This window comes from Ixodes scapularis, unplaced genomic scaffold, assembly GCF_016920785.2.
Source record: "Ixodes scapularis isolate PalLabHiFi unplaced genomic scaffold, ASM1692078v2 PGA_scaffold5__190_contigs__length_132052651, whole genome shotgun sequence".
NCBI lineage: Eukaryota > Metazoa > Arthropoda > Arachnida > Ixodida > Ixodidae > Ixodes > Ixodes scapularis.
The window spans coordinates 93,356,848-93,376,929 of NW_024609880.1; the positions used below are offsets into that span (position 1 = coordinate 93,356,848).

Consider the following 20,082-nt stretch of genomic DNA (forward strand, 5'->3'; position numbering starts at 1 on the left):
AAATGTTCGCTGAAATGTGTTTGCGAAAGCCGTTTTAAAATCGCTACGTAAAAAAAAAAGAAAAAAAAAAGAAAGTTAAAGAAAAAGCGAGAGTGAAATTTGTTTGTTGACATACACATCTTTTGTTCACGCTTGCGTCGAACAGGTTGTCAGCTTGACGGCACTAAAGCACCGCTGGAAGCTCGCCAGCTTTCCATATTTTTTTTTATATACATATATATATATATTAAACACATTGACTTCTATTTTATAATACAAGTCCACTTATATAGGTATGATTGTCAGATCATCCTACGCGAGGGCTAACAACAGAATGATCGGTTGCTTTTAAAGCCTAAATTTCCACTTACCGCATAATATGAGAAATACGAAGTGAAATAAAATGCAAGCACTTCCTGAAGGCCCTGTCACACTGAGGCAACACGACGGCAACAGCAACACAACACGTTGTCCAACAGTCGCGCAACTTGTTGTCGCTCCCCATGTTGTTCGACAAACCTGTCACATCGCGGCAACAACAGCACAACATGTACAACAACGAAAATGTTGCCTTGGGACGACAGCTTTTGGAAAAAAAAACAAAAAACAGCAGCAACTTTTTGTGTTGGACAACGTGTGTTACCCTGATCGCGCTGGCTGAGCGAATTTCGGGCCGGCAGCACAACACAGATAGCTTCGATGGCAGAGCTAGTTCCCTATCAACGTCTTTTTTAAGTGCTTACTCAAATAAAGGCTTGGCGTGCAGCTAAAATAATTTGATTAATGTTTTTACTTCGGAATTCGAAAGGCGATTGTCGAAATAGTCACAGAAACAGTCTCAACGTTCAGACTGGTGTTGACGTTCAGACTGGTGTTGAAATTAGAACTGCCGAGAGACCAGTTCACATCACTGCTAGTGAAATAAAATATGAGGTATAACAAAAATAATCAAGGAAAACAGGTTAAGAAATCGAAGTAATAAAACCACAGCTCTTTTTGTGGATGCGTGGAACTTGGAAGCAGCCGCTACCAGGCACCTAAATTGGTTCAAACTCCCCTGGACGTTTTGGGGAATGAAGCGACCACAAAGCCGGCGCTAGGCAGCGTTGAGGAATATTTATTCCACCGATTTTTATTAAAGCCAATTGTGACGGTGTCACAGTTTTGAAGCACTGTCAGTTCTGCCCAACGTCATGCCACAAAAGACGCTTTGGGGTAATGCCGGTGCCAACTCAATTTTACAGTAGAAATATGAGTTGCATGAAAGAAAGAACCGGACAGAAACACTTCACACGGTGGCGTAAATCCCGAACCTATATCAGCGTCTTATGCCATCTTGTGCGCAGCAAGGACGAGGAGTGTGCAAGAGCGTCGTCTGTCCTTCACGCAGGATCTGCCATTCGAACGCCGATCGCAACATAACTAGATTACCTCAGTTGTGGAACTCCCGCGGAAGGGGGTACCCCCTGCCTTCACTCAGTTCAGTCCGCATCCCGTCGTTCGAAGCGCAATCTAGATTTTCGTGTATAAACTGCGTCCTATATAGAGTACGGTGGAACGCCATCTAGACGCTGCGCTTCGAAACGTACGTAACCCGTAGAATACACTGCAGTTCCCAAAGCAGCCGTCCGGCGCGTCGACCGACGGGAGGCGAGTCGTGGTGAGTGAGGGGGAGTAGTGCTCGTGCAAGCGGCGTCTATGAGCAGTTCTGCAACTGAGCCCATGTAATAAAGTTGGCCGAACGCCGGACCCATAGAGCTATTATAATCTACGCTAGAGGTTTAACTGGTGCTAGTGTCTATGTGACTTCCGTGACGCAAATTGAAGCAGACAGCAACCAGTCTACTTTTGCGGTGCTAATGTGCATTCCCATGGGAAAACGCGTGTGCATTTTGTCTCTTCGCCGGAAAATAACACGGAGCACTTTGGTTAATTCGGTCGTACCGAATAGTACGTGCCTTAATTAACATTGTAAAAGTGTAATTGCTTTAGTTAGCGCATTTTTCTTCATCAGTGAGCGATGTTTAACTTCGCTACATTTTTGTCCCAAACGTGTGTTCCGCAGCAGGTGTATAAAAACAAGCGACGATTCAAAGCAAAATTACAATAGAAAGCAATATACAGCGTGTTCAAGGCTCGCCAGCATTCCGGTCACGCTTATATATGGCTAATATGCCAGTCCTGTCACTATATAAAACTGACCTCATTGCGCATGAGCGGATAAAAACATTCAAAACGTAGAAAATAAAGTACGTGGGCTAAGAAAGGTGTCTCTTCGTGTTGTTGTCTCTGCCGGGCAGCTTCTAACGGGTAGTTGTTCTCAAAGATTTCGAGCGTGCGTGTGATATCTTGAACGTAGAACAAACCTCTACGCACAAAACATAAAGAGTAAAGCGGTACTTATTTATTTAAAATCGAAATATATTACGTGACCTTCAATTAATTTTAATCGTACATGCGGGTAGTTACTGATCCAGTGTTACTGCGTAGTTCTTGCCGTCTCCGTTAATTTCCACGTGTTCTTGTCGTGTTCGCGCTAACAGTGTCCTGCAGTGCACTTAAATACACGTACAAAGCCGTTTCAGCACCGGTTTTAAAGCGACGAATTTAAAAGAAAAACGCCGTAACTGACAAATTATTTAGTCAGCCTGACTGAGAAATGTTTCCAGCTACTTGGTACGTACGAATTATTCGGGATATTTCCTCTTATGATCGAGCGCAGGGAGAAAATGGACTCACTTTTTCTCATAGAAAAGCATTACCGGAAGTCAATTTTCGTCTGGTTGCTGTCTGCTTCAACTTGCTTCAGCACGCTAGCGCCACTTGAACCTCTAGCGTACATTATAATAACTCTATGGCCAGACATCGCGCGAGGAGCAGACGAGGCTCTTGCTCGCTCCGACTGAATGGAGAGAGCGAGTCAAGACAAAGGGAGCTGGCCAGGGGTTTTCCCCCAGAGTGGAAATTAGGGGGGTGTCTAAACTTTTAGGGGGGGGGGGGGGGTTAGAGGGGGGGGGGGGTATTGAGAATAGAGGAATCGTTGCGATTCAAGGGGGTGCCTTCAGAAAAACAAGGGGGTGTGTACTTAGGGGGTGTGTAGGGAAATCACTACAGCTAGCCTTTGCGTATATATATATACCAACTATCCTTCCAATCAGAGCTCGAGGTTCTGACGTCACGGCACGATCTCTTTCCATCCTCGTTTTCGTTTTCTCTCCGTGCATACTCAGCTTGTGAGAATAGGTTTACGAAAAGGTGTTTTAGTAGGTTGTTCCGATGACTCTAATAGTGGGATCTGATTCTGCCCGATGCCTTCGCGCACGCATCGTATCGTTATTGGATGTATCGGAAGGATCTATTGAAACTCTCCAATGATCGGGTTCGAAACATTCTGACACTCCACACTCGGGTTCGAAGCCATCCGTCCATCGCGTACACGGCTACCGAGAACTCCGCGGGAGTCGGGAGTCGGGGCAGGTTCCCGGAACGCTGTGCGCGGCGGCCTTCGGCTGTCCCCACCCTCGTCCGAATCGAGGGACGACCGCAAGCCCGACTTCGGTGTCGGGTTCCACCCCCGCCGTAAAACAGCGGGGTGCGGGGACAGCGAGGGGTCCCCGTCCCGGCGACGGGCGGAAGAAATACGGGAACGACGGCGGGGAAAGAACTAAATCGAACCATTCTGAGGCGCATCGTGATTTGTGGACTCTATGGTGCGAGCTTGAACTCGATGGGAAGTGAGACGCGCGTGGAGTGACAAACACCGAGATCATGAGAAACTTCCGAGAGAGGTGACTGGTTTCTTACTCCCCAGTCGTTCCCACAACTTCGCTCCGCAAAACAAAAATCTTATCGACCCCCACCCCCAGAGAGCGATAAAAACCTTTAAAGTGGCGATAACGCAACACTAATTCTTTTTTAAATCTTTATAACGCTGCTTTTGGTCTGTTGAGCGTTGCAAGGCCACTCCCGTCAATATTTTTGAATTTGGGACTACGACGGTTTTTAGCTAAAGTGGTGTCCCTGCATTACAAGGTATAATTTTTTTTCTCGATATTGTGTGTAGCTTTATAAATATCACGGCTCAAACTTTGGCTTCGGGCGTCTACGGGAAAAACGAAACTGTCTGCAAGAAGGATGGCAACACTGATCATCAGCCGTACGGCCGTGACGTGACGTCACAAGGGTGCTTCGCCAGTGTTACTTGATTAGAAGCTAACCCGCTTGCAGCCCGCCAATGAGCAGCTGGTCGCCTCTTTATGATCGCTTTTTAGTGGACTCCGCGGCTTCACTTCGACGTTATATTTCTGCTGTAATCATATTTCGTGTCGCTTATACAAGTCACTTATTTTGGTTTCGTTTTCGACCAAAGCTGCACTGTAAATAAAACAAAAAAATAAATAAAATAAAAAATACGGCAAACGCTAAATTTGTGTGCGCAAAATTGTATAATGTTTAGTTTGTATATGTATGTGAGAACAGCAAAAGACAGAACAAACATACGAACATTTACGTACAAGCATGGTGGAGGGGCTGGGGAAACGAAGTGTTAAAACAACTTGACTAGTCCTCAGCCTTCTCCCTCCCCTACCCCCCTTTCCCCCCTTCCCCGTCTACAGGTACATAAAAGTAGTGAGCAAATAAATTAATTTATAAGTAAATAATACTGTACAGTAGCAATTACGACAGAATACTTCCCTCGTTGTAAAAAAGAAAATAGGCTGAGCAAAAGTTTATTGCATAATTCTGACCATACGAAGGATTGAGCTCTTTACAGACTATTTGTATTGTACTTTAGGCTGCATTCTCGAGTCGTAGGGGTGCTCGACGTGCCATACCTATCTACATGTTTATTTTTTTTTCGAAACATTTCATCTAAACGCATTGAATGCTCAGAGACATAATATATAGGGTCAGGATGGACACTTGATCGATTAACTTACCAATTAATCGATTAAGTTGTTTAATTGGTTAAAACTTAACAAACAAAAAAGTAAAAACTCAACGCTTTCCCCACGCAGACCTGGACGAGTACACTTGCATGAAGGCAAACTTTAGGTTAAGTTTTGACCTAGGGTAAACTGTAGGGGCGAGATTTATACCTCCAAACAAGTGACGAAGGTTATACGTGACCCAGCATGCACTTAAACCCCGTGCGAGTGTCCGTTTAGCGCAGCGGAGACTATTATGAACAATCAAAGTATAGTTCGCTACTGCCGGAGATAATCAACGAACTTTTTTGCCTCTGCGGCTGAAGTAATACATTCTGAGTGAGGGTTTCTCTTGACTGTTCTGAACTACCCATCAAGATTGATTAAAAATATTAGATTGTACATTTTGTCGTTTATTACATATTCAGCGAAAGCGAATATTGAAATTTTGACTTTTTAAACTAGTATGCGTGGGAATGCACGAAACTGACTAATCGATTAAATAATTGATTAAAGGGTGGCGATTAATCGGGTTAAATTTTTATTTGACGCCTAGCCCTAATACAGAGTGATCGAAAGCTTGCGCCGCAGACGTTGGTGGTAATCCTTATTCCTCGGTGTTTCTAGATCGACGCTTCTTGAAGCGGCGCGCGGTCTTGTAACCACTACTGCCTGATGGATTTCGAAACGCCAGGCAAGCAGTCGTGTGCCATCAGTTGCCGAATCTCCCCTTTATTTGGGGAGATATATCAGACGCAATGCTAGGACAGTCCAGCTTTTTACCTAAACATTAATCGAATTAAGCTGTTTTCATCTGTCACATGCGCAATCCTTGCTTAGTTTGGCTCAGCTACAAGCCCGCCCAGACCCTTGCTGTTGCGCACGAAGGCGCAATCTATACAAGACGACAACGCCCTCATGCACTGCGTGGTGCAACGGCTCCTTGAAACGCGGCTACACCGAAACGAGGCATCACCGCGAAAACTCTACCGTCGGGAGCTCGCCATTCACGCGGCAGCACAGTCACATTCTTTACCAAGAAGAAACACGCAGACCGCGAAAACACGACAAATGAGGGCATCTACAGGAGTAGGGTGGCGGCCCACCATAAAACAAACGAAGAGAATGCGCACTCCTCCAGTAAGTATATATGTATGCGTGTCTGCTCGTTGTTTTTGTTTTCTCAGCCGTACGCTCTTTTGTTAAATGAGGCATTCGGCGCGAGGAGATGGTTCGGTTGTCGGAAAAGAGGAGCAGGGAGAGCCTATTTCGAGTGTCGGGGATTCCTCCCTCCATACAGCCTGTGTGTCGCAAGCAAGACAAAAGGGCGGCGCGGCTGAAAGAGAGAAAAAAAAAGTCTTATATGAAGTATAGTTGGGCGGGTTGTTTCTTGTATGTCCTTCTCGTGAACTATGGTTGTCTGCTATCCCGAGCTATTTGACCTAGAATCCGGTCTGGAACATCGTCCATTTTCAAAGAGGGTGCCTTTGGAATTCCCGCACCTTTCATTTCCCCTCCCCCTTTTTTTTTTTTACCTTTTTTTTTCTGGCGGTTGTGTCAAATTGTAGGTTTATTTGATAGTGTACCGCTATATTTGATCGTACCCGCTGTTTTTTTTTTTGGTGCGATTTATTTTTTTTCTACGTGGAAAATAAATTTGCGTTTCTGTTTGCGAACTACGGATTAAGTAACACTAAAGCCTGAGCATAAGTGTACAGCGGCGTAGACTTTCCATTTTCCCGGGAAGGGGGGGGGGGGGGGGGGGGTGCGCGCTGTCTTTTTGCCAGAACTGGAGATTGAAGCTAACGAAAGCATGCTGGGATTCCATTTCCCATGTATTTTATCAATAAAGGCAACGTGGGCGTTACTTTGTTTACATGCCACTACTAGAAGCTCGCTACATAGCACGTAAACAGCGTCTCGGTAAGAGGATGATAGCCCGGGCCCGGGGGGGGGGGGGGGGGGGGGGGGGCTATGTAACTGTGTGCTGTCTTGATATAGGCTTCTGAGCCGGGCATAGCGACGCTAAATCGAGAGTGCAGGCAAGCTGGTTAAATAGTGACTTAAATTACTAACTCTCGACCAAACAAAACTCGCATAATACTGGCACTCAGCAATCAGCGTCACTATCATAGTAACGCTGGAGCAAAGGCTAAAGAGGATGGACAAACACAAAGCTCCAACACACTCCAACAAGATTCTAACACAGAACTTCCGAGATGTGTGAGCGACGCTCATTGCACAAGCAAGTGCCAGGACAAAAATACGGGCTTCACAAATTTCGTTCTACAGTATTACACCCCTAATTGCGTGACAAACAAACAAGATCCAACAGAAAAAAGCTAGGACTATGTTCGTGTCGGTATAGACCTTTGCAAAAATAGCTTTCTGGCCGCCGCCATTTTGCGACTCGGGTGACCCCTATCAGCCAACCGAACGCCGGATTCCGGCGTTTCCCATTCTAACGCGTTCGACGAGGGCAATGGATCCGGCAAAGGCTGCCCTTGACTCCACTGCACTCATAAAGCGCGTTCGAATGCGCGAGCCAAACACCGGTGTTCCGCGTTCTGGCACATTCGACGAGTGCAGTGAAGGCAAAGGCACCTAGCTTTAGGTCTTCCCACTAATCATTCGAACCAGAGCTCGTTGTTCTGACGTCCCCACGCGTTCTTGTCTCGTCCTCTCCCCCACTTTCTCTGCTCATAGGGCTGCCCATTCTCTGCAGCCGCCTTGAACAACCTCTGATTGCCCGGTACTGCGACAAACACCCAACAATCCGTGAAAATGCACCAATCTGGGCATCTTTGTCTTGTTTCTGATAAGGTGGTCATATACACTTCAAAGTAAGAATACATCAGCCATCGTAACCCCAAATCATTGTTGCCAGTTGGCTGAAATCTCAGGAACCTCTTTTCCGTTCTCCAGAAATGTTAAACCAGTTCACGACATAACAAACCGATATCGTCCGAGCTTGTTGACAAGGTATACGAAGCTGAAAAAGTAGCATTTTCGAAGCATCAAATGGCGGCGTCCGCGAGAAAATGCGGAAGTGGAATGACCTTTTTCACGAGGGAGCCGCCATCTTGAATTTTCGTCACTTCCATTTGGGCGAAAACATTGTTTTGCCGTCACCACGCCAATACATTTAGGACATAAGCGTAACCGTCACACGTTCTCGTTTTGCCTCCGCTCTCTTTTTTTACTGTCTGCAGGGTGAAATGTTTTATTACTTTTTCGTCGCCCATACCTATCAGATCGCTGGGACGAGAGTAAACAAAAAAAGGCCTATAAGCTTATCTAGCGTCGTTAGACGACAGGATCGGGTACTGCCGAACGTCGACCGACTGCCAACTTTCCTAATAGGAGCAGCCCCCAAGAGGACTCGCGAAACACCGCCCCCGGATGGTGCCTCATCGCTGGGCACTCCGAGCTCTCATCGAGCGCAACGTAAAAGTGTCGGTACTAGCGGTCGCTCGTCACCGTTACCGCCTGTTTTATGGTTCCGCGTCGGGGTTCCCGCAGGGGAAGCCGTCCCCAGCTCCCGGAGGCTCGTCCCGTGGCCGTTATGGCTTCGCTGACAAGTGAACTGCAGCGTTTGGACCAGGAGGGCCCCGGATGAGACTTACCGCGCACGCGCAGTCGTGTAAGTGGACACGACAAAGAGAGGAAGTACTTGTGGCACGATGCTTGTGGTTCGGCGGTGGAATGGCTGCGTGCGTGTCCGATTCTTATTCATGGCTTGTCAGGTTGCTGGGTGCGGACGTACGTTTCCCATGTTACCTCCTGTTTCTTGCCTGCCTTCGGACGACTGTATACAATTACACGCCATTCTTTCTGGCCTTGGGCCGCGCCCTTCTTTCCTCTTGCGTGTGCGTGTGTGTGTGTGTGTGTGTGTGTGTATGTGTGTGCGCGACGTTCCACGTGCCTCTTCCAAACGAATCACGTTGTTTGAATGGAAGGATTCCGAGTTGTTTCGGCGGAGCCCTCTTGGGGCTTCCATCCGTGACGTCGCGACCAGGATTTGCCTCACCGTGACGTCATGAATCACGATCCTGGCTACTTGTTGTCAGCTACGACGACAAGTTCGATGGTGCGTCTGAAAAGCGCAATGGAAGCTACAGGAGCCATCGCATTTTCAAACCAACCACGTCGAAGTTGACGGTCTGGCGGTGCTCTTATATGCCCGTGGTTTGGCCAATCGTGGGAAACCGATCGCAGCGACGCTTGTGGTCGCACGCGTTGTTAATACTGCGAGGCTCTTACGGTGGCCCCAACGACAACGCCAATCGAGTCCCCGAAACAAGCGCACTTCCGATGCCGCACGGTAACCAGCCGAATAAGTATTGTCACTGACAGTGTAAAATACGCGGCAGGGCTTGGTGAGGCTTGCATCTTATTATTACTCCGCAGCCAATCAGATTGCGGCATTAGCCCATAAGAACGGCGAAGGACCAATCAAAAAGCGTGGAGATAATTAGACACGCACTCTTAAGTTGTCCGTGTCGATAGTTGGGTCAGCAAAGATTGGAAAGAATACGAACACGCACCTTTATTGATCTCGTGATTGCTCCTTGCATAATTGGCTCCTGACACGAAGGAAGTTGAAGTCAACTGTATTACAAGTGACGAATCCGCACGATTTCATTTCGAAGAAACAAAATTTCTCCCCCCCCCCTCTAAAAAAAAAAAAAAGAAAAAAAAAAGTAAGATTGCAAAAAATAAAAAGTGAATATATGCATAGAGCTGACAAAAACAGTATACCGCGAGCTTCAGCGTAAACTCGAACATTTCAACCAATAAAATCGTTGAGGAAAAATAAAAGAAAGAAGATACTTTTTTGGGGAACAAACTGCTACGCACGCCCCAGGAATTCCAAAATACAAACAAGTTTACTAATTTGCCAAAAACTCGGTTAAAATCTACTCATTAACATTTTAACTGGTGAGAATAAACCCACATGGCTCCAATTATAGAGATTTGATGAGCTAAATAAGTCAATTTTAGAAGGAGTTCAAACATGCGCGCGCGAGTGCGCTAAAAGTAGGCACAAGCTTGCTGGCAATGACAAAATGCGAATGATAGTTTTGTCGAGGCGTTTTCGTATCTCCAGCCTTGTTGGCACCCAGCTGAGAAAATTATGTTATCAAGTTTTATTCTTTATTTCTTGTTCAATAGTGTGTTGCTTGTTGTTTTTTTTTTTTGTATGTTCCCAGAAAGTGTGTATGCCGACTGCTATATATCATAGTTGCATGAGTCTAATTATTTTGCAATGAATAATAAATAAATTAACGAATAAAATAAATAAATAAATAAAATTACGTCGCTCAGCAAGTTTTTAATTTGAACTATATGTTTATTTCAACTAATCAAAAATGTTACTATTTGTTAGTTCATTAATTAGCTGCTCAGTATGTTGTTGTTTTTTGTTTTGTTTTTGTGCAGTTTACCGTGACTGGCAGCTTGTTTCCCGAAGAGAGTTTCTTCTCTTTTGTGTTTTATTTTTCTCAACCACGCTATTGGTAGGAATTCTTAGCCCTTTCTGAAACCCCCGCAGTATATTCCAATTCGTCAGCTTGTTGACTGTTTTCAAACTACCCAATCTAGATACAAAAATAATACTCGTTTTAAGAGTTACTTTAGGACAGAGAAGTCAGTTTACGTTTGCTTTGGTTTACCAAATGTCAGCAGAGAAGGCACCACATGAAAGACGATTGGAGATAGGATTGACACAACTCTTTCGTGTGTAAAACGGAAGTATAATAAAGCACACGCGCTTTCACTACAGACGAAGCGCCCGTCGTCACTGACCGATCAATTTGGTCAATAACTGTGAAACACCAATAACAGTACAGTATTCATCTCTCGATAGATCTCATAAAGTAAACCTGAGACCGTGATGTGGAAAAATGAAGAAAATATAAAGTCGAAGAAAAAGCAACAAAGTGGAACGTTACGATTAATTATGATCGTGACATGATGGTTAATTATCACCAACTCGCCTGCACATCCACTATCTTTTGTTTTTTTCGTTGACGGATGTATTAAACGAGATTGTTGAAGCACGAACTGCCTGTGAATTTGATCGTATATATTGGGAATGAGATCGAACTACGGGAGGCGCTTTGTCGAGCTTGTTGTACCCACAGCCCGGTGCTTACTAACGCAGCATAAAAAAAATAACATCGCTTAGCACAGTCCGGGCACGAGCGCTTCGCTTTGAACAGTGCTTTGGTCGCACGATGATCGGTCCTCGAATCGTCACCTTCGATTTCTCCGATCATAAACAAACAAAAAAATGTGGTTTGTTGTTCCCACAGTTGAAACGTACCGCTAGAGGCGTGACCTGTTCGATCTCCTCCCGAATATAAAACAAACAAACCCGCATTTGTTCACTTTTGTTAAAAATGGATTTACGGAGTGATTGCTTGTGTCCCCCTCACATACGCGGATCACATTCATGACCACAACAATTCTTAAGCTTTCCGAGGCTTAAGGATTGTGGTTTTATAAGCGGCTTTAGTGGTTTTATAAGTAGAAAAAAAAAGTGTTTAAAGTAGCGATAGGATAGTCGGGGTTCAGCAGGCGTTTTAGGTAGGGTCACGAGACCGAACCACCTGCACGTTTGAAATTTTTGGCGGGTTAGTTGGTTGTGAGGCGTACACAGGCTTTCTTGGTTTGAGTTTTGGTGGGATATTTGTCGGATCCCGGACAAAAGCTCACCGGACAAAAGCTCACCCATTTTTTAACAGACCCGGACAAAAGCTCACCAGGAGAAAATTTCACGTTGGTCTTATAGAGAAACCAAGTTGAGTGAAAAAGGCGATGAGACTTCTTATAGCAAATTCGGCCGCCGCGAAGCGGCGTGTACGGAATGGATAATCAGGTGAGTTAACATTTTTGCAATGAGCCGCCGAAGACTGCCGCCGCGAGGCGGCGGTAGCGCAGCAGGGGCTTGTGTTATCACGCGCACCAGTGATACACGCACGAAGTAGAAAAGCCTTTTTTAGATAGCGTCCCATTTTCGATAAACGGCATTTCTCTAAACTGAAGCTCTGTTTTCTCTAAACCGTGCTTCAATAAAACATGCTCGTTCTCTAAAACGTATTTCGACGGAATGGCATTCGATCAGCCGTATACCTTTGCGTGGAATGGGGTACATGTTCACCTAAAAATGTTGAAATGTCCATCGCTTCCGCACTTTATTTCAGCCCGCGTTTCGCCCGGGTAGCAAAAGAAAAAAAAAATGAGGTGAGCTTTTGTCCGGGTCTGTGAAAAAACGGGTGAGCTTTTGTCCGGTTACCATATTTGTCATGGGGTCGCGCTGTGTGTAGGTAGACAATGGTGAATACATGAAAGAAGAAGGATGCGCAGCCTAAAGTAAAAGAAGGACCCAATGTGGAGTGTGAGGAGTGTGGCCGTTGGTGCTGCATAATATAGACGGAGTTCAAAACTGTAGCAGAAGCCGAGGAGAGCAGCTTTACCTGCCGGAGTTGCGAGAAGATAGAACTTGGTTTTGGGAGAATAGGAAGGGAATGGGCGGATACGGTTCAGGAGTTGAAGCGGGAGATAGGGGTAGAGCGGGAGAAGCGGGTACAGCTCGAGGCGCAGTTGGGAGATTTGATTCAGAGGGCCGAAGCGGATGTAGAGGAGATGACCAGGGAATGGGAAAGTAAGGTAGATAGCGTGGCGGGAGAGCTGAGGCGAGAACGGGAACAGCGAGCCGAACTTGAGCGACAGGTGGAGTAGTGGAAGGTGGAGTTGGATGAGCACAAGAAGAAGTGTGAGGAGATGGTGCAGCAACTGACAGGAGTAGTTAATAAGAAAAAGGGGGAGGTGGCAGAGAAGACGGCGGTGGGGGCGGCAGACAGGTGTGACGGAGTGTTTAATTGTGTAGGAAAGGAGCCTGCACAGCTGTATAGTGCTGCAACACAGCAGGGGTCGAGGAAGGCAGCAGAAGTTGAGGCAGAGAAAGCACAGATAGCCGGAGGGGATGAAGACAGGCAGTCGGGGGTTAAGAGGGTGCTGGTGGTAGGAGACTCGAACATAACAAGGGTTAGGGAGGGGCTGCTGGACAGGGTGAAAGGGGATGGGAGGGTAAATGTAGTGGCTCAGTCAGGAAAGTGCATGGTAGACGCTATGGCCAAAGCGAAGGATGAGGTGTGGGAAAACAGGGAGGGAGAGAACCTAGTTGTAATACACGCAGGACTAAATGATGCGTTGAAGGGACGGAGCCAGAACCTCGCCAGGCAGACAGAGTTGGGGTTACGTAAGCTGAGGGAGGTCTCTGAGACTGTGCATGTGCTAATATGCACCATCCCAGAGGTCTGGGGACAGTCTTTGCAGATAAAGAAGCGGGTAGTGGAAGCAAACCGGGTGATAAGGGGGTTGAGCCGACGATTTGGGTACGGAGTAATGTCAACATGGTGGTGTACGAGGCTCGCTCCGACCCTTTTACATGGGACATCCACTACAGTGGAATCACTGGGAGCATGGTAGGTGATAGGATTGGACGTCACATCGTACATTTTTTGGGGGGTCCCAGAGCCCTGAGGGTGCCGGTGTGAATGAGGGCCAAAATGCAGATACACAGGGGAGGGTTTCGGAGGGTGAGAGGAAGCCTCGCAGGACTAGGAAAAAGGAACAGCTTAACATAGGGTTCATAAACATGCAGGGGGGCAGGAACAGAATAAAGTGGGAGGAGATTGAGGAGCAATTAGAGACCGAAAACTTTGCAGTGTATGGATTAGCAGAAACACATCTGAGGGATATGGAAGAACCACCGTACATACCGGGATATCATTGGATGGGATGCAACCGGGCCAATGGGGAACGCAAAGGAGGGGGATTAGGGGTGTTAGTTAAGGGTCAGGAATGGGAAAAAGAACAAGAGGGCTGCAGGGAACTGCAGGGTCAAAGGCAATATTGGGGGTCTGGACACAATCTTGGGTTTTGTTTATCTAAAAACAGGGAGTGATGCAGGGGATCGAGGAAAGTGCAGAACACTTGACATGTATATCAGGAGACGTTAGGGAAATCGGCACTAACAAGGACATAATTATTTTGGGGGACATGAATGCACATTTGGGAGACTTTGATGGACATACAGATACAACAGGGAGGATGTTAGAGGAGTTCTGCGAAGCTCTCGATCTGGTATTGGTTAATGCTCAGGTAAAATGTGATGGAAAAATAACATGGGAAAGAAAGAACTCTCACTCGACTATTGACTACTGTTTAATGTCGCGTAAGATATACAACAGAATAGGAGGCATGGAAATAGATGAGGAAGGCACAAAAAGGAGGTATCTAAGCAAATCGAGAACATAGTATCCAAGCAACTGGTAAGAGAATGGACATATGAAGACTTAATTAGTGTTTTCAAAAGAGAGTTATGGTGAATTCCGCTCGCAGATCTCAAGCGCTCCAAAAGCGCTCCATTTGGAGCGCGCATATTCCGCTCGCAGATCCATGGCTCAAGTTGGTTATCTTCCGCTCGTAGATCTCTGGCAGCGCCCACTCCACGGAGCGCCCCAAACTCCGCCGAACTTGCTCTGCGGGGTTTCACAGATCTCTCCGGAAGTTGACTGAGCGGCCCACGTGATTTCCGTCTAAATCGGCGGTGCGCATGCGCGGCGAGGTTGGAGAGATCGGCGGACCGGTCGGGTCGGAGTTGGATCTGTTCTGGTGCGTCGGTTGTTTACTCTGGATTGTGACGACTCCAGCGCTTCTACTTCGCATAGATCAGGGATAAAAAGCAGGGAATGTGGAGCGAGGCAAATCGTAAGCGCTGACTCTGTGATCGCAAGAGGAAGAACGAGAAAAGGAACGACAGAAAGGCCGGAGGCAGACGCAAGGTTAGGCCTATTCATTCTGCAGCCAGTGATTGTTTACCTTTTTGCACTGCATTCCGTCGGCGTTTTCCCGTGAAATAAAGCAAGAAGTGGTTAGGTTACGACTGCGCAACTGAGGGTTTATTACCTCTGTGTTTATTAAAGTCGTACTAGAAATCTGAACTCCACCGCTGGCAATCGCTGTCCGTGCCCCGCCGCTTCGAGGCGGCCGAAAGGTATGTGACGGTGCCGAACGCGGACGTCTTCGTTATTTGTGACATGGGCGCCGTGGTACGTATAAGTTCGCCCGGCCTGTGTCGCGTGTTACTTCTGCAGCTAAGCAGTGACAGTCGTCACTGGTCGTCGGAAAGATGAGCCGGCTGAGGCGTTGGGGGGACTGGTGAAGTTCGAGCAGCGGCCGTTTTGTACGGCGGAGGGAGAAGGGGTGGGAAGGGGTCTGGGGGAGGTCGCTCCAAAAATGCAAGTTTATCTTCCCCTCGTCGATTCGGAGCGGGTCCCACGGAGCGGAATTTCGCCTCCCTCGCGGATTTTGGAAAGCGCTCCAGATCTACGAGTGGAATTCACCATTAGAGAAATATCGAATCAAACAAGAAGGAAGAAAACTAAAATGTAAGCTCAAAAGCTGGTGGAATAAAGAGGGTAAGGCAGCAATATCGAGACGCCAGGCGGCAGCTAAAGAACACAGATGGGCAAAGAAAAAGGGGGCCACACTAGACGAAGTAGCATCGAAATGGGAGGAATTTCAGGAAAGAAAGCGGGAGGCATCAGCATTAATACAGGCCAAAATTGGGAGGGCAGTGGTCCAGTGGATAATAGAGATAAACCAGAAGGATAGGAATGCGGCAAAAAGGTTCTGGGAACACATCAGTGCGCAGGGAAAAAAAGACCGAAAGGTACCAGCGGACACTAACCACACAGGAAGGGACAAAGGTAGAGGGGGAAGAGGCAAGAGAATGCATTAGACATACAATCGAAGCAGCATTTTCGGAGTTAGAATCAGATCAGGCCGTAGGGAATGGTAGCGTCTACACAACACAAGAAGAGGATCATAGTGAAGAACAAGAAATGACCTCTGGTAAGTGGGAAAAAGCAGAAGGAAGGGTTCCGGCTGGAACTGCGACAGGTCCAGACGGCATACCAATGTGATTGATAAAAATGCTAGGCAAAACAAGCAAATTGAAACTAAGGCAGGTGATTGACCAGACACTTATGAGAGGGGAGGTACCCAGTGACTGGAAATTGAGCAGGATGAGATTGTTATATAAGGGCAGGGGAGACAAAGACAGTATTAAATCATACCGACCAATCACAGTAACTTCAGTAATATACAGGCTAGCTATGCAAATTGCAAAAAAGAAGAATGGAAGAATGGGCAGAGAGAAAGCAGATTCTAGGGGAGCTTCAAAACGGTTTCAGGAAAAACAGACGACTAGATGATAATGTATTCGTAATCACTCAGTGCATAGAGATAGCAGTGACAAGTCAAAGGTGGGCATTTTTAGACATCAAAGGGGCATATGACAATGTGAATCAGGAAAAACTCAGGAACCAACTGAAGGGATATGGGCTAGAGGGAACCATGGTTAAGTTTCTAGAACGGGTTTATACGGACAATAGGGTGGTTATAACATGGAAAGCCGAAATTACAAGACCAGCAGCAATAAAAAGAGGTCTTAGACAGGGTTGCCCGTTGTCTCCCCTGCTTTTTATGATATACCTCAGTGATTTGGAAAAAGGTTTAGAACGGTGCAACCTAGGTTTTGACCTGACTTACATGGAGGAAGGACATAAAGTAAATCAAGTATTGCCAGGGTTAATGTACGCAGACGACATTGTACTTGTATCAGAAAGTCGTGAGACAATACAGGAACTGATTAAAATTTGCAGCAGGGAAGGGGACAATTTAGGACTAAAATTTAGTGGGGACAGTCTGGTATAATAGTTTTCAACGACGAGAAGGGGGAGCCCCTGGAGATACAGGACACATTAATAGAACACGTAGAAAAGTGCAAATATCTGGGAGTATGGTTAAGTGAAGGAAGACGGTGTCTAAAAAACCATGAAGATATTATAATAAAGAAGGGGAAACGAGATCCGGCTATCATGAAACACAGGGCACTATGGAACTAATAGATATGAAGTTGTTAGGGGTGTAGGGAAGGGAGGTCAAGGTGCCAGGACTGTCATTTGGGAATGCTATATTGTGTATGAGGCCAGAAATTCAGGCAGGTTTAGAGATACAGCAAAGGAGTGTGGGTAGGTTGGCATTGGGGGCACATGGGAATACACCAAATGAGGGAGTACAGGGGGATATGGTTTGGGCATCTTTCGAGAGTAGAGAAGCGAACAGTAAAGTAAAATTTGAACGACTAGCTGAAATTGAGGATACACGGTGGGCAGCGAAAGTGTACCAGTATCTATATATGAAAAGTCGAAACACTAAGTGGACAAACCGAACCCGCAAGCTGAGATTTAAATACATTCAACGAGATGGAGCTGATCAGAGCGTATCAGTATTTGGAAAGGGAGTAAAGGAAACTGAGAGGAAATTGTGGGAAGAGAGAATGCAGGGGAAATCAGCTTTAGCAATATGCAGGGCACAAAAACAAGAAATGAAGAAGGAACTGCTGGTATGATAATTCACTGGGGAGCTCTTTGTTGTTTGAGGCTAGATCGGGGGTGCTGCGAACGAAAACGTATAGGGCTAAATTTCAGGCAGTAGACACTCTGTGCGACGTATGCAACCGTGAAAGGGAAACTATAGAACATGTAATTTTAAGGTGCACGGGGCTTCGTCCCACCCTCTTGGGGGGGGGGGGGGGGATGACTACGGATTTGGAGGGGGCACTGGGTTTTCCGGACATGGATAGACGAATGGATAGGGAAAGAATTGCGGTAACTAAGAGGAGATTGGAAGATTGGTGAAAGAGATCTAGGGAAGGATAAAAAAAATACATATAAAAATAGGCAATAAATTCAATTTAAAAGAGAGGGGGGTTTGTTATAAAAAATTCATACAAATTTAAAAAAAAAATAGAAGGGTTGATGAAAATGTTAGGCTAAGTGGCGCAAGCTGCCGCCCGTTACAAAGGGTATATATAGCCATTACCATCCATCCATCCACCAGGAACGTGCGCCGTAAATCGCGTCATTCGAGACTGCCGCTGGAAAGGTCTGTCGAAGGGAAGGAGTTACGAAATAGTCCGCTGTTTTCAAATTTTCGTACCGAAAATCAGGCTTTTGACTTTTTACCTTCTTTCTTTTGGCCCACTAAACGATATGCTATTAGTAAAATACCAATCTAAATTCATTTATCCCAGCCAAAAATTCGTTTGATGTGCCTTTTAAGAAAATTAAAACTCTACGCCCGACGTACCGCTATTCCACTTTCGTCAGCAACTTTCGATTTCTTGGTATTGGCGCGTGTGGATTGAGAAGGATTGATTGCAGAGTGCCTTAGCTCATCGCAGCTCGGAGTACGTGGAACAAGAGGTCGCGCTGCCGAACCCAGCGATCCTAGGCTCAGTTCCCACACCTAGTCGTTTCGATCCGGACGATCGAGTATCGTATCGGCCTGCAGTCGTGTATAATGTTTGATGCATGTTGAGACCATACTAGCTGTCGTGGTGCACTGGCTAAATTATCATCTACGTTGGAGAAACCAGATGTTTATTGGGGCTGACTAAAACTTCTGCTCTCGAAATATATATATATACAACGCAATTACGTATACATAAACGGCTTTTCACCAATGCTGCAACGGCAAATGCCCAATGTTTCAACATGTGGGCGGTCCTGCAGGCAGGCTTGGAGAGCCCCTACAATGCATGAGATCAATCGGAGAAATGGGGCACTCACCAGAGACTGTCGCGGCGCGTGTCATCAGAGTCCGGACCACTCTCCCTCCATCCTCCAGACGGAGAAAGCGTAGCTCAAGTGTTCGTTGGCGATGAAATTGCACGAGCTGCTCAGCTTGCTCTCGTGCTCGTCGCTCTTGAGCACCTCGAACAGGAAGGCAATGTACATGGAGGCCAGCTTGAGCGTCTGGATCTTGCTCAACTTGTCCGACGGCATCGTAGGGATGATCTTCCGCAGGGACGTGAACGCCTCGTTCAGCGACTGCGTCCGCTGACGCTCCCTCACGTTGGCCTGCATCCTCTGGTGCTGGAGGTCCTCAAAGTTCTGGCAGGGCTTCTTCCGCGACCGGGAGCCGGAACCGTCCGACGACTCGGCGTCCGAGTCCCTCTTGATTCTCTGGTGGTGCCGTCGCCGCTTCGCCGCCAGCTGTATCGTCAAGGAGCTGTCCGTACCCTGCGGTTGCTGGGGCAGCTGTGTCATCTCGCCGTTCATATGGTCCCGTGGATGGTGGATGTGGTGCGTCACGTGGTGATGATTATGATGGAGGCCTCTGAACGGAACTGGTAGTGGGAGCATCGTGTGTCCATCCACGGGCGACAGGCTGCTGTCTTCCTGGATCGGAAAGATGCTGGCGGTGTGCGGCATCGTGGAGTCTCGTGCCGGTCGCGGGAAGCCCTCGGTGAAGATGTGTCCCACGGAGAGGTGGTGCGTCGCTCGCCGACGTGACGGATCGACAAAAAATGGCAAGCGGAGTCAGAACTCTTGTTTTAGTAATCCCTCCAGGGGTGGGGATTGGAGGGCCGGGCACCGTATACCCTCCCCCGACGAGCCAATGGGGCTTCCGGAGAGCGGTTGGGTGAGGGGAGGGGGGCAAGGCCTGTCTCGGGGCTTTACGGGACTTCAGAATGAACACCCTCTCTCTCATTATCCTTCTCCTCTTGGCGGCTTTTTTTAGGGGACCCGATGCCTTGCCGTGGTCGGCGTCTTCCCGAGGCGGTCGAGGTGGCGTGGTTCAGTGATGTGGCTGCCGCGATAATGCGCGGCGTTGGTGTCCCATTGTGAGGGATGCGGCGCAGGAGGGAAACCGGGCGGACGACGCCAACGGAAGGCATCTGTTCGTCTTGCCGACTCTTCCAACTAATGACCCCGCGAGTGAGTGCCCTTGGTCCGCACGGCGCCGCAGTGGTTGGCAAGATTTAGAAAACGAGTAAGAGTTGAAGCCAGAAAAAAAAATGAGATTTACGTCGTAGAGTGGGTGATTGCACGTACTCTTTGCTGTAGTTTATTAATAGTAAAACAAAATAAAAAGATTAAAGTTTTTTTTTATGTTTTGGTAAAAAAAATGTTAAAATGAAATGGAGCGTATTTAATGCACTCACACACTGAGACGGTGTTGTTTTTGTACCCTTGTTTGTGCTCCTCGTCACGGGTTTCTCAGTATGATTCTTCACCAGCTAGCCTGCGCA

At 47.0% G+C, this 20,082-nt stretch overlaps 1 protein-coding gene across 1 annotated transcript in view; it reads right to left on the reverse strand.

The window, feature by feature from the left end:
• LOC120849588 (twist-related protein 2) overlaps positions 1–19,369 on the reverse strand; it is a 58,846-nt gene extending 39,477 nt beyond the window's left edge. The window contains exon 1 of the mRNA XM_042293806.1: positions 18,617–19,369. Within this exon, the coding sequence (XP_042149740.1) occupies positions 18,641–19,261 (621 nt within the window). The 5' untranslated portion in view covers positions 19,262–19,369 and the 3' untranslated portion in view covers positions 18,617–18,640. The remainder of the gene's footprint in view (positions 1–18,616) is intronic.
• Positions 19,370–20,082: the final 713 nt, after the last annotated feature.